This window comes from Nerophis ophidion, linkage group LG27, assembly GCF_033978795.1.
Source record: "Nerophis ophidion isolate RoL-2023_Sa linkage group LG27, RoL_Noph_v1.0, whole genome shotgun sequence".
Lineage (NCBI taxonomy): Eukaryota > Metazoa > Chordata > Actinopteri > Syngnathiformes > Syngnathidae > Nerophis > Nerophis ophidion.
Window position 1 is genome coordinate 18,447,398 of NC_084637.1, and position 14,010 is coordinate 18,461,407.

The following is a 14,010-nucleotide window of genomic DNA, read 5'->3' on the forward strand; positions in this document are numbered from 1 at the left end:
TACCCCTCGATTTCAATTTTAAAAATGGTAAAATGAGCCTCAAGAGAATCGTATAAATAAATAAAAGGTTGTTGTGTTACCTGACTATTACTGAGAGGTATTAGAACACATCTCTTAAATAAATCAGTTGTATTTATTGTTTCATTTTAATAATTTTATACTGATTTGTCTGGACATGCATGCCAGTCTTTGTTTGTTTGTGTACTGGATAACAAGGTAAAATGAGAATCCCCTAAAGCTCACATGATTAGGAATGGAGCTGGCTGTCAGTGTGTTCAGTTTTGGCTCTAATTATTGCTTGATAATCTTATTTTTATAACTGGGTCGAAACTGACCCTAACAACACCAAGGTCATGATTTCAACCAAAGCATTTTATAATTTAGTAAAGAAAATCAATCAATCAATCAATCAATGTTTACTTATATAGCCCTAAATCACTAGTGTCTCAAAGGGCTGCACAAACCACTAGACTTCCTCGGTAGGCCCACATAAGGGCAAGGAAAACTCACACCCAGTGGGACATCGGTGACAATAATGACCCAGTGGGACGTCGGTGACAATGATGACTATGAGAACCTTGGAGAGGTGGAAAGCAATGGATGTCGAGCGGGTCTAACATGATACTGTGAAAGTTCAATCCATAATGGATCCAACACAGTCGCGAGAGTCCAGTCCAAAGCGGATCCAACACAGCAGCGAGAGTCCCGTTCACAGCGGAGCCAGCAGGAAACCATCCCAAGCGGAGGCGGATCAGCAGCGCAGAGATGTCCCCAGCCGATACACAGGCAAGCAGTACATGGCCACCGGATCGGACCGGACTCCCTCCACAAAGGAGAGTGGAACATAGAAGAAAAAGAAAAGAAACGGCAGATCAACTGGTCTAAAAAGGGAGTCTATTTAAAGGCTAGAGTATACAAATGAGTTTTAAGGTGAGACTTAAATGCTTCTACTGAGGTGGCATCTCGAACTGTTACCGGGAGGGCATTCCAGAGTACTGGAGCCTGAAATGAAAAAGCTCTACAGCCCGCAGACTTTTTTTGGGCTTTGGGAATCACTAATAAGCCGGAGTCCTTTGAACGCAGATTTCTTGCCGGGACATATGGTACAATACAATCGGCAAGATAGGATGGAGCTAGACCGTGTAGTATTTTATACGTAAGTAGTAAAACCTTAAAGTCACATCTTAAGTGCACAGGAAGCCAGTGCAGGTGAGCCAGTACAGGCGTAATGTGATCAAACTTTCTTGTTCTTGTCAAAAGTCTAGCAGCCGCATTTTGTACCAACTGTAATCTTTTAATGCTAGACATGGGGAGACCCGAAAATAATACGTTACAGTAATCGAGACGAGACGTAACAAACGCATGGATAATGATCTCAGCGTCTTTAGTGGACAGAATGGAGCGAATTTTAGCGATATTGCGGAGATGAAAGAAGGCCGTTTTAGTAACGCTTTTAATGTGTGCCTCAAAGGAGAGAGTTGGGTCGAAGATAATACCCAGATTCTTTACCGTGTCGCCTTGTTTAATTGTTTGGTTGTCAAATGTTAGAGTTGTATTATTAAATAGAGTTCGGTGTCTAGCAGGACCGATAATCAGCATTTCCGTTTTTTTGGCGTTGAGTTGCAAAAAGTTAGCGGACATCCATTGTTTAATTTCATTAAGACACGCCCCCAGCTGACTACAATCCGGCATGTTGGTTTAAGCCAGGTTTCACTGAGACCGATGACGTTAAGATTGTTGTCTCTGATGATATCATTAACTAACAACGTTTTGGGAGACAATGATCTTATGTTTAAAAAACCTATATTATAGGTAGTCGGCTGTTTTAGGGAATTTTTGATCAAATTATCCGTAGTAGCAATATTAAAAAAAGATAATAATAAGTTTTGTTTTGTTGAAATAGAGGTCCCTGACAAAGTCAAAAAGCCTTCATGCAAAAGAAAAAAAATTATGTGGTTCTTTTATGCATTTAAAAAATAAAACGGGTCGGTACCGACCCTAACACAAGATGAGGGTTAATATGAAAAATCACACTAAAACTCTCAGGTATCCAAATAGGTCCCGCTTATAAAAGTGTTGAAAACAAAATAATATAGGGCTACGCAATATGGCCTTTTTTTAATATCTCGATATTTTTAGGCCATATCGCATCATTTATTCTCTACAAAAACCTTCCGTAAAAAGAAAAAAAATGTACGACGGAATGACAGACAGAAATACCCATTTTTTATATATGTTTATATAGATTTATTTATTAAAGGCAAATTGAGCAAATTGGCTATTTCTGGCAATTTATTTAAGTGTGTATCAAACTGGTATCTCTTTGTATTAATCAGTACCCAAGAAGTAGCTCTTGGTTTCAAAAAGGTTGGTGACTCCTGCGTTAGAGTATTGATTGATTGATTGATTGTTATTAGTAGATTGCACAGTACAGTACATATTCCGTACAATTGACCACTAAATGGTAACACCCGAATAAGTTTTTCAACTCGGGGTCCACGTTAATCAATTCATGGTAGTATCGGTAGGTTGTGAGTTCGAACCCCGGCAGAGTCATATCAAAAACTATAAAAATGAGAGCCATTACCTCCCTGCTTGGCACTCAGTATCAATGGGTGGAATTGGGGGTTAAATCACCAAAAATGATTCCCAGGCGTGGCCACCGCTGCTGCTCACTGCTCGCCTCACCTCCCAGGTGGTGAATAAGGGGATGGGTCAAATGCGGAGGACAAATTTCACCACACCTAGTGTGTGTGTGACTATCATCTGTACTTTAGCTTAACTTTACTTTAAATGACTACAAATGTCAGTCAGCAACAGACAATCAAGTCTCTTCCGCAAAGATTTCGGAGTTGTCGTCTTATTTTAGCAATGGTGGTTTGTGTGTCGCGTGCCTTTAATCGTCTGCGCTCAGTCCCTGTGAGGCGGGCGGCAAGCTGACCAAACAGGACTGTTTATTTTGAGGGATTACAGCGCGGTCACCATGAGGTTTCACAATGAATGGACGCACAAAAGAGGAAAAGGACCATTTCTTCCCAAGCGAAGAAGCAGAAAAACAGGATGTTTTTTTTTTTTTGGAACAATGTTTACATTTTCTTCCTAGCTAACCTAAAGATGTTTTGACTTTACTCTGTAACCACGGCAACCAAAACCATGTACGTTGACTGAAACATCCACCATTCATGTACAGCCAGATTATTTGTGTATGAACACAGAAGTCAGAATAATACTTACTGTAACTTTAGAACATTTGGGCTCGGGCTGGAAGTGTTTGATATCGGCCGATATCCAGGATTATTGATATTTTTTATGATTTATGGAAAATAAGGAGCAGGAAAAAGGGATATATATATTTTTTTATGATTATTAAAATGTTTTATTATCAAACATCAATATACATTCAAAAATAAATATATATTTTTTTGAATTTAAGTAAATATTTAACCTTTATTTGAGTTTAATCCCTCAGATAGCCAGGCAGGGGAAAAAATTTAAATGTCAACACAAGCATGGAAAACAATGTCAACAAAATAGTCAAATAAAATTGAAGACTTAACAATAAACTCTAACAAATCTAAAATAATTAAGAAATGCTTCATAAAGTGTAAGAAAATAGTGCAAAGTGTGAAGATTTACCGCAGGTTTACAGCCGTGCTCTAAAGGGTAAGCGGTTTTAGCGCTCTTGCCTTGCATCATGTACAGAACACACCACGGTCCCTTTAGAAAAAATCATTCCCACTGACTTTTCTTCTCTGATCCACAATTTATTCATTTAGATCAGTGGTCCCCGACCACCGGGCCGCATAATAATGTTTTATTCATTTTCATAAATAAATTTTTAAAAAAAAAAAATAGTGTGTGAATGTGAGTGTGAATATTGTCTGTCTATCTGTGTTGGCCCTGCGATGAGGTGGCGACTTGTCCAGGGTGTACCCTGCCTTCCGCCCGATCGTAGCTGAGATATGCGCCAGCGCCCCCCGCTACCCCGAAAGGGAATAAGCGGTAGAAAATGGATGGATGGATGGAAAAAAAAAAAATATATATATATATATATATTTTTTTTTTTTTTTTTTTTTTTTTAAATTAAATCAACATAAAAAACACAATATACACTTACAATTAGTGCACCAACCACAAAAACCTCCCATTTTCATGACAAAAGCGGGCCGCGGGTCAAATTATTAAGCGTTGACCAGTCCGCGGATACAAAAAGGTTGGGGACCAGTGATTTAGACATTCTCTTCCACAGCCGTGCTCTAAAGGGTAAGCGGTTTTAGCGCTCTTTCCTTGCATCATGTACAGAACACACCACGGTCCCTTTTGACAAAATCATTCCAACTAACTTTTCCTCTCTGATCCACAATTTCTGCATTTGGACTTCCTCTTCCCCACTCCATGCAAAGACTCAACCTAATTTGACAGTTGATACCGTCACCTGATTGGCTGTTAGCATGTCACTCCCACTTCCTGTGTTGCTTCCATACTTCAACTTTCTTGTGACAAAAAAAAGTTATCGAATGTTTTATCGAACACATTTTTATTGGTATCGATTACGTGTCCTATACATACAGTATTGATATAATGGTATCGCCCAGCTCTTTTAGGTGATCAACTTCACATGTCCGTTTATTTCCAAATAAATCCCTGTTTTAATAGCAAAAACATCAAACGATGTAACATTTTCCCCGGAACATTTTTAAAACTGTAATATTTTTATTATTGAACATGTCAAATTCTACAACATGCATTCAAAGTTGTTTCCCTAGCCACGCCCATGGCTAATGGACTTCCTGTGTTTACGCCAAAAATATACTTTCTCCCTGGCTACTGATAAATGCTAACAGTGTTGGGATTGGAATCATCCAAATATGATACGCGAAAATGTTATGGATCGGCAACAAGTAATCTAGCTGACTGGTTAGTTCACTGTGCTAACTAGCGAGCTTGTTTCAGACCCGAGGAACAGTGAGCACCTGCGACGGAGGCCAGCTTTTAAAGGGGAAAATTATCACAATTTCAGAAGGGTTAAAAACCAATAAAAATCAGTTCCCAGTGGCTTATTTTATTTTTCTAAGTTTTTTTCAAAATTTTACCCATCATGGAATATCCCGAAAAAAGACTTTAAAGTGCCTGATTATTGCTTTCTGTAAATCCACCGTCCATTTTTCGGTGACGTCATCTAGTGATGCCAATACAAACCACATGGCGGATAGCACAGCAAGATATAGCGACATTAGCTCGGATTCAGACTCGGATTTCAGCGGTTTAAGCGATTCAACAGATTACGCATGTATTGAAACGGAGGGTTGGAGTGTGGAGGCAGGTAGCGAAAACGAAATTGAAGAAGAAACTGAAGCTATTGAGCGAATGGCTATTGAAGCTATTCGGTGATCGCCTTCTAACCGATGGTTGCATCTTTTGACCACTGGAACAACTTAAATGTGCCGATTGGTAAGTGTTTGTTTGGCATTAAATGTGGGTGGAGGGAAAGGCTGGATGCAAATATAGCTACAAATGTACATACAGCTAGCCTAAATAGCTTGTTAGCATCGATTAACTGGCAGTCATGCCGCGACCAAATCTGTCTGATTAGCACATAAGTCAATAACATCAACAAAACTCACCTTTGTGATTTCGTTGACTTTATCGTTGGAAATGCATCTGCTTTGAGTGTCGCAAAATATCCACACATTTCTCTGTGCCATGTCTGTCGTATTATCGCCGTACATACAGTACATACAGCTAGCCTAAATAGCATGTTAGCATCGATTAGCATGCCGTGCTAATCGATGCAAACTCCACGTAAATCAACTTGAATCCGTCCCTGATCGTGTTGTTTCACCCTCCGACAACACACCGACGCGGCATGATGTCTCCAAGGTACGGAAAACAGTCGAAAAAACGGAAAATAACAGAGTTGATTTGACTCTGTGTTTGTAATGTGTTTGAGAGAATGGCGGATTGATTACCTATGTGACGTCACGTTGTGACGTCATCGCTCAGAGAGCGAACAATAGAAAGGCGTTTAATTCGCCAAAATTCACCCATTTAGAGTTCGGAAATCGGTTAAAAAAATATATGGTCTTTTTTCTGCAACATCAAAGTATATATTGACGCTTACATAGGTCTGGTGATAATGTTCCCCTTTAACATATTTTGTTTAGATCCTATTTTTACTCATATCTATTTTATTTTTTTAAGCGCAGAACTGATATTTTGAGGGGGAACAGAATATTTAAAAACAGGTGTCTGGGTTCCAAAAGGCCCCCCACTCATAAAAGTGTTGAAAAAAAAAAGTAGTACATATCAATACTGTATTTTTCAGACTAGAAGCCGCTACTATTTTCCTGCGCTTTGAATCTGCGTCTTATAAAACGGTGCTGCCAAATTATGGATTTTTCTTCTCAAACTGCCGTAATGTTTTGTGTTGAACAAATAGTTTTCAACACCGACATCACCCTGAAAAGGTGTGGTATTGTTTGTGACGTGCTGCCATCTTTTAGATGGGTTCGGATACATGTACTTCCTGTTTCGCGCCCTGAACCGGAAGTATATTCTGTTTTGTCAACCATTCGCCCACAGCATTTCTTTTTGAATGGATTCTTCATTCATCACTCCGAGCAAGGTTGATAAGTTTTACAATATAACTAAAACAATTCTTACTTACTAAACCATCCCATGTGTGATGTCTGTGGGAGTGTTTTCATGCATATTAAAGTTAAAGTACCACCAATAGTGGTGAAATGACCCTCTGCATTTGACCCATCCCCTTGTTCCGACCCCCTGGGAGGTGAGAGGGAGCAGTGAGCAGCAGCGGGGGCTGCGCGTTTGGTAATAACTTTTGGTGATTCACAAAACTGGGTGTGAGTTTTCTTTGCCCTTATGTGGGCTCTACCGAGGATGTCGTTGGGGTTTGTGTTGTGGTTTGTACAGCCCTTTGAGACACTAGTGATTTAGGGCTATATAAATAATCATTGATTGATTGATTGATTGATTGAGTGATTCCGATTCAAACACTAGATGCTGAGTGCCAAGCAGTTAGGTAATGGCTCCCAATTTTATAGTCTTTGGTATGACTCGGCCGGGGTTTGAACTCACGACCTACCGATCTCAAGGCGGACTTTATAACCACTAAGCCACTGAGCACAGTCATATTCATATGCGCTATCGTAATGTAATCAATCTATTAGTATTAGCTAATATGGTAACACGTTTGTGAGTGTTAGTATTACTAACTTACAATAGCATTATTTTTGTATTGTTTCAGTTTTGCAAATTCACCAAAACATCACCGTGGAGTTATTAAGTGTGTTTGGCTGATTGGAGATCTAGCTTGCACAGCTAGTGGGTCCATGACCATGACTTCTGTTTTGTTTGATCAGCCGTTTTACTGCCGTGTTACAGACACCGTCTGGAAACAATGAAGGTGTGTAAATAAATCATTCGAACCAGTACAAATCTGCAACTAATAGTTCTGGTGCGGCTAATGTATCTGAGTGTATTTATTTTTTTCCAAGATTTGGTGGGTGTACCTTAAATGCCAGTGCGCTCTTTAGCTCGGAAAGTACGATATACATACAGTCATGGTCAAAAGTTTGCAGAACATAATGTCATGGCTGTCTTGAGTTTCCAACCATTTCTAAAACTCTTATTTTTTTGAGTGATTGGCGCACATACTTCTTGGTCACAAAAAACATTCATGAAGTTTGCTTCTTTTATGAATTTATTATAGGTCTACTGAAGCTGTGAGCAAATCTGCTGGGTCAAAAGTATACATACAGCAATGTTAATATTTGCTTACGTGTCTTGCCTTGGCAAGTTTCACTGCAATGTGGCGCGTTTGGTAGCCATCCACAAGCCTCTACTTGAATTTTTGACCACTCCTCTTGACAAAATTGGTGCAGTTCAGCTAAATGTGTTACTTTTCTGACATGGACTTGTGTCTTCAGCATTGTCCACACGTTTAAGTCAGGACTTTGGGAAAGCCATTCTAAAACCTTAATTCTAACCTGATTTAACCATTTCTTTACCACTTTTGACATGTGTTTGGGGTCATTGTCCTGTTGGAACACCCAACTGTGCCCAAGACCCAACCTCCGGGCTGATGATTTTAGCTTGTTCTGCAGAATTTGAAGGTAATCCTTTTCATTGTCCCATTTAGTCTCTGTAAAGTACCAGTTCCATTGGCAGCAAAACAGGCCCAGAGCATAATAAAACCACCACCATGTTTGACGGTAGGAGAGTGTTCCTGGGATTAAAGGCCTCACCTTTTCTCCTTCAAACGTATTGCAGGGTTTTATGGCCAGACAGCTCCATTTTTGTTTCATCTGACCACAGAACTTTCCTACAGAAGGTCTTATCTTTGTCCATGTGATCAGCAGCAAATTTTATACAAGCCTTAAGGTGTGGCTTCTGGAGCAAGGGCTTCCTTCTTGCATGGCAGCCTCTCAGTCCATGGCGATGCAAAACAGGCTTGACTGAGGACACTGCTGACACCTGTGTTTCAGCAGACCTGCTTTTTTATGGTTCTCGTTGACTCTAGATCATCCTGACCAAATTTCTCTCAGCAGCAGGTGACAGCTTGCGTTTTCTTCCTGATCGTGGCAGTGACAAAACTGTGCCATGCACGTTATGCTTACCAACAGTTATCTGCACAGTTGATCTGGGGACCTTAAGCTGCTTTGAAATGGCTCCAAGTGACTTTCCTGACTTGTTCAAGAGAATGATTCGTTTTTGTGTTTTTTTCAGATATGTGTTGAGTTTCTTTGACATTCCCATTGTGGCATTTGTAACCGAGTCTAATGACTGCATCACATGAGCCTTATTTAAATGAACTCAGAGAAGTCAACAGGTGTGGTCAATCATAATCATTACATGATGTTAAGAGGCTATGCCATGAAGTTCATTGGATTTTCTACCGCTTGTCACTTTTGGGGTCACGGGGGTCGCTGGAGCCTACCTCAGCTGCATTCGGGCGGAAGGCGGGGTACACCCTAGACAAGTCACCACCTCATCGCAGTGTAACTTTCCTACATCACCATAATTAATCATGTATGTTGCTGTATGTATACTTTTGACCCAGCAGATTTGCTTACTTTTTTAGCAGACCCATAATAATTTCATAAAAGAACAACACTTCATGAATGTTTTTTGTGACCAACAAGTATGTGCTCCAATCACTCTATCACAAAAAATAAGAGTTGTAGAAATGATTGGAAACTCAAGACAGCCATGACATTATGTTCTTTTTTAGTGTATGTAAACTTCTGACCACGACTGTATATTATTTTTACTTCCAACGCTTAAATGTGCAGATCAACTTCAACTCTATCAGTCGATTCTAAGCTTTTATTATCTTGTGAGCAAAGTCTGCAGGCCAGATTTATCTTATTAAAGGCCTACTGAAACCCACTACTACTGACCACGCAGTCTGATAGTTTATATATCAGTGATGAAATATTAACATTGCAACAGATGCCAATACGGCCTTTTTAGTTTACTAAATTGCAATTTTAAATTTCCCGCGGAGCTTCTTGTTGAAAACGTCGCGGAATGATGACGCCTGCGCGTGACGTCACGGACTGTCAGGAAATATTAGCGCAGCACTATTTGCAGCTAAAAGTCGTCTCTTTTCATCGCGCAATTAAACAGTATTCTGGACATCTGTGTTGCGGAATCTTTTGCAATTTGTTCAATTAATGATTGAGAAGTCAAAGTAGAAAGATGGAGTTGGGAAGCTTTAGCTTTTAGCCACACAAACACACGGGGATTCCTTGTTTAAAATTCCCGGAGGTGAAGCTTTACTATGGATCAGAGCGGTCAAGCGAACATGGATCACGACTACATGTCGACCGGCAGTTTTCGTTGAAAAATTTGTGGTAAAAAGTCGCCTCTTACTGGAGATCAGCTGAGCTTGCGCCGTCCATACAGCTGCCGTCGACTTCCCTCAGAGACTGCCGTCAAGACACCCATGGACAAACCCCTCCGACTATCAGGTACTATTTATCCATCCATCCATTTTCTACCGCTTATTCCCTTTTGGGGTCGCGGGGGGCGTTGGCGCCTATCTCAGCTACAATCGGGCGGAAGGCGGGGTACACCCTGGACAAGTCGCCACCTCATCGCAGGGCCAACACAGACAGACAACATTCACACTCACATTCACACACTAGGGCCAATTTAGTGTTGCCAATCAACCTATCTGTCTGTCCTTGGGAGTGGGAGGAAGCCGGAGTACCCGGAGGGAACCAACGCATTCACGGGGAGAACATGCAAACTCCACAAAGAAAGATCCAGAGCCTGGGATTGAACCCAGGACTGCAGGACCTTCGTATTGTGAGGCAGACGCACTAACCCCTCTGTCACCGTGAAGTTATGATTTAATCTCACTAAAACACTAGCAACACAATAGAAAGATAAGGGATTTCCCAGAATTATCCTAGTAAATGTGTCTAAAAACATCTGAATCAGTCCAAATGCAATCACCTTTTTTTTTTAACTTTATTTATTTATTTATTTATTTTTTCATATTCCTTCGCTATCAATATCATCAGCCAGAAATCTTTCATCCTCGCTCAAATTAATGGGGAAATTGTCGTTTTCTCGGTCCGAATAGCTCTTTTTGTTGGAGGCTCCCATTAAAAACAATGTGAGGATGCGAGGAGCTCTCAACGGGTGACGTCATCGTCCGTGACTTCCGGTAAAGGCAGGGCTTTTCTATTAGCGACTAAAAGTTGCGAACTTTATCGTCGATGTTCTCTACTAAATCCTTTCAGCAAAAATATGGCAATATCGCGAAATGATCAAGTATGACGTATAGAATGGACCTGCTATCCCCGTTTAAATGCCAACTGAAATTAGATTTTCTTATTTAAACGGGGATAGCAGGTCCATTCTATGTGTCATACTTGATCATTTCGCGATATTGCCATATTTTTGCTGAAAGGATTTAGTAGAGAACATCCACGATAAAGTTCGCAACTGTCGGTGTTAAGAAAAAAGCCTCGCCTTTACCGGAAGTCGCAGACGATGATGTCACAAGTGTGGAGGCTCCTCACATGTTCACATTGTTTTTAATGGGAGCCTCCAACAAAAAGTGCTATTCGGACCAAGAAAACAACAATTTCCCCATTAATTTGAGCGAGGATGAAAGATTCAATTTTGAGGATATTGATAGCGATGGACTAGAAAAAAAAACAAGTAAAAAAAAAAAATTGATTGCTTCGGGACGGATTCCGATGTTTTTAGACACATTTAGTAGGATCATTCTGGGAAATCTCTTATCTTTCTATTGTGTTGCTAGTGTTTTAGTGAGTTTAATATTACCTGATAGTCGGAGGGGTGTGCCAATGTCTCAGGGTAGTCGACGGCAGCTATGGACGGCCCAAGCTCAGCTTTTCTCCGGTAAGAAGCGACTTTTTAAACACAATTTTCTCACCGAAACCTGCTGGTTGACATTCCGTCCTGATTAATGTTCGCTTGACCGCGCTCTGATCCATAGTAAAGTTTCACCTCCGGAAAATTTAAACAAGGAATCACCGTGTGTTTGTGTGGCTAAAGGCTAAAGCTTCCCAACTCCATCTTTCTACTTTGACTCCTCCAATATTAATTGAACAAATTGCAAAAGATTCAGCAACACAGATGTCCAAAATACTGTGTAATTATGCCGTTAAAGCAGACGACTTTTAGCTGTGTGTGTGCGCAGCGCTCATACTTCCTAAAAACCCGTGACGTCTTGCGTACACGTCATCATTACACGATGTTTCGAAGAAGAAACTCCCCGGAAAATTTAAAATTGTAATTTAGTAAACTAAAAGGCCGTATTGGCATGTGTTGCAATGTTAATATTTCATCATTGATATATAAACTATCAGACTGCGTGGTGGGTAGTAGTGGGTTTCAGTAGGCCTTCAAATAAGAAAATCTCATTTCAGTAGGCCTTTAATATCAATATTTCCACTTGTCCTCCTTACATTACACTTTTTTGCTCTGATATTTTGTGGCCCCCCTGAGCTCCATGCCTGGATGTTTCAGGCCACACTTGTTGATGGTTCCAGGCTTAAGTTGGTCTAAAATGCACCACCAAAAAAAGGTGAAATCTCCGCACTCCATTTTGTGCCCTTAGCGTGCGAGTAGCAGGTGCAAAGTGAGCACCGTCAGGCGCACACGTACGCGCACAGTGCACGCCTGTTGTGCACGCGCACTGACCTTGCAGGAGTAGGTGTTGTGCACCGGGTCCATGTTGATGATCTCGTCCACGGTTCCCGTCAGCACGACGTTGGCCTCCTCCTCGCGGTCCTCCAGCTCCTTCTCCGGGCAAGTGGCCGCGCATGGCCGCAACAGAGCCGCCAAAAGGCCGCTCAAAAGCAGCAGTGCGCCGCTCAACTTCCGCCGGGAACTCATGACCGCAACTTTTCTTCGAAAAAAAACCCGCAAAAAAAACTATTTTTTTGAATGCAAACGTTAATAACGGGAGTGCGCGAACTCTAAAGTGGTTTTGGAATGCCTTTGATTTTTTTCTCCGCAACTTCTTAGCCGGCGTCTCTTCCGCTCCGCTGCCCAGCTTCGCGCATCTGCAGCCCGGCTTGAAAATGTGCTGCTGTCGCCGCCGGCTGGAAGTGTTGGATGAAGAGAAAGGAAGAAGGAGGAAGCAGAATAGAGCTCTCTCTCTCTCTCTCTCTCTCTCTCTCTCTCTCTCTCTCTCTCTCTCTCTGTCTCTCTCTCTCTCTCTCTCTCACTCTCTCTCTCTCTCTCTCTCTCTTTCTCTCTGCAGGAATGCAACGACACTTTGCTCTCCCCCCTCCTCACGCACACACGCAAAGTGGATTTGCATGCAATCTGAATGGGCGATCCCACGAGCGTGTGTGTGTGTGTGTGTGTGTGTGTGTGTGTGTGTGTGTGTGTGTGTGTGTGTGTGTGTGTGCGTGTGTGTGTGTGTGTGCGTGTGCGTGCGTGTGTGCGTGTGTGTGTGTGCGTTGGGGGTCGCAGGGCTGCAGCAAACAAGTCTGTGCAACAGCGCCCTCTGTCGGACTCAGGTGGTATTTACCATCAATGCCGTGACACTTTTCCAAAATAAAGGGGAGACAAACATGCTATTATTGGCTTTGTTTTAACAGAAAATGTTATGATAGATAATAACAAGTGTTATCATAAAAACCCCGTTTCCATATGAGTTGGGAAATTGTGTTAGATGTAAATATAAATGGAATACAATGATTTGCATATCATTTTCAACCCATATTCAGTTGATTATGCTACAAAGACAAAATATTTGATGTTAAAACTGATTTAAAAAAAATTGAAAGGTGGCGATAAATACTGATAAAGTTGAGGGATGCTCATCAAACACTTATTTGGAACATCCCACAGGTGTGCAGGCTAATTGGGAACAGGTGAGTGCCATGATTGGGTATAAAAGCAGCTTCCATGAAATGTTTAAGTAATTCACAAACAAGGATGGGGCGAGGGTCACCAATTTGTAAGCAAATTGTCGAACAGTTTTAGAACAACATTTCTCAACGAGCTATTTCAAGTAATTTAGGGATTTTACAATCTAAGGTCCGTAAAACCATCAAAAGGTTCAGAGAATCTGGAGAAATCACTGCAAGTAAGCGTTGATATTACAGACCTTTGATCCCTCAGGCGGTACTGCATCAAAAACCGACATCAGTGTGTAAAGGATATCACCACATGGGCTCAGGAACACTTCATAAAACCACTGTCAGTAACTGCAGTTGGTCGCTACATCTGTAAATGCAAGTTAAAACTCTACTATGCAAAGCGAAAGCCATTTATCAACAACACCCAGGAACGCCGCCGGCTTCGCTGGGCCCCAGCTCATCTAAGATGGACTGATGCAAAGTGGAAAAGTGTTCTGTGGTCTGACGAGTCCACATTTCAAATTATATTTGGAAACTGTGGACGCGGTGTCCTCCGGAACAAAGAGGAAAATAACCATCCGGATTGTTATAGGCGCAAAGTTCAAAAGCCAGCATCTGTGATGGTATGGGG

The 14,010-nt window shown here is 41.3% G+C and overlaps 1 protein-coding gene across 3 annotated transcripts in view; it reads right to left on the reverse strand.

Annotated features, from left to right (window-relative positions):
- Positions 1-12,636, reverse strand: part of agrn (agrin) — a 506,995-nt gene extending 494,359 nt beyond the window's left edge. For all 3 annotated transcript variants that reach the window (XM_061889588.1, XM_061889590.1, XM_061889587.1), the window contains exon 1: positions 12,208-12,636. In XM_061889588.1, the coding sequence (XP_061745572.1) occupies positions 12,208-12,402 (195 nt within the window). In that variant the 5' untranslated portion in view covers positions 12,403-12,636. The remainder of the gene's footprint in view (positions 1-12,207) is intronic.
- Between the last annotated feature and the right edge of the window lie 1,374 nt (positions 12,637-14,010).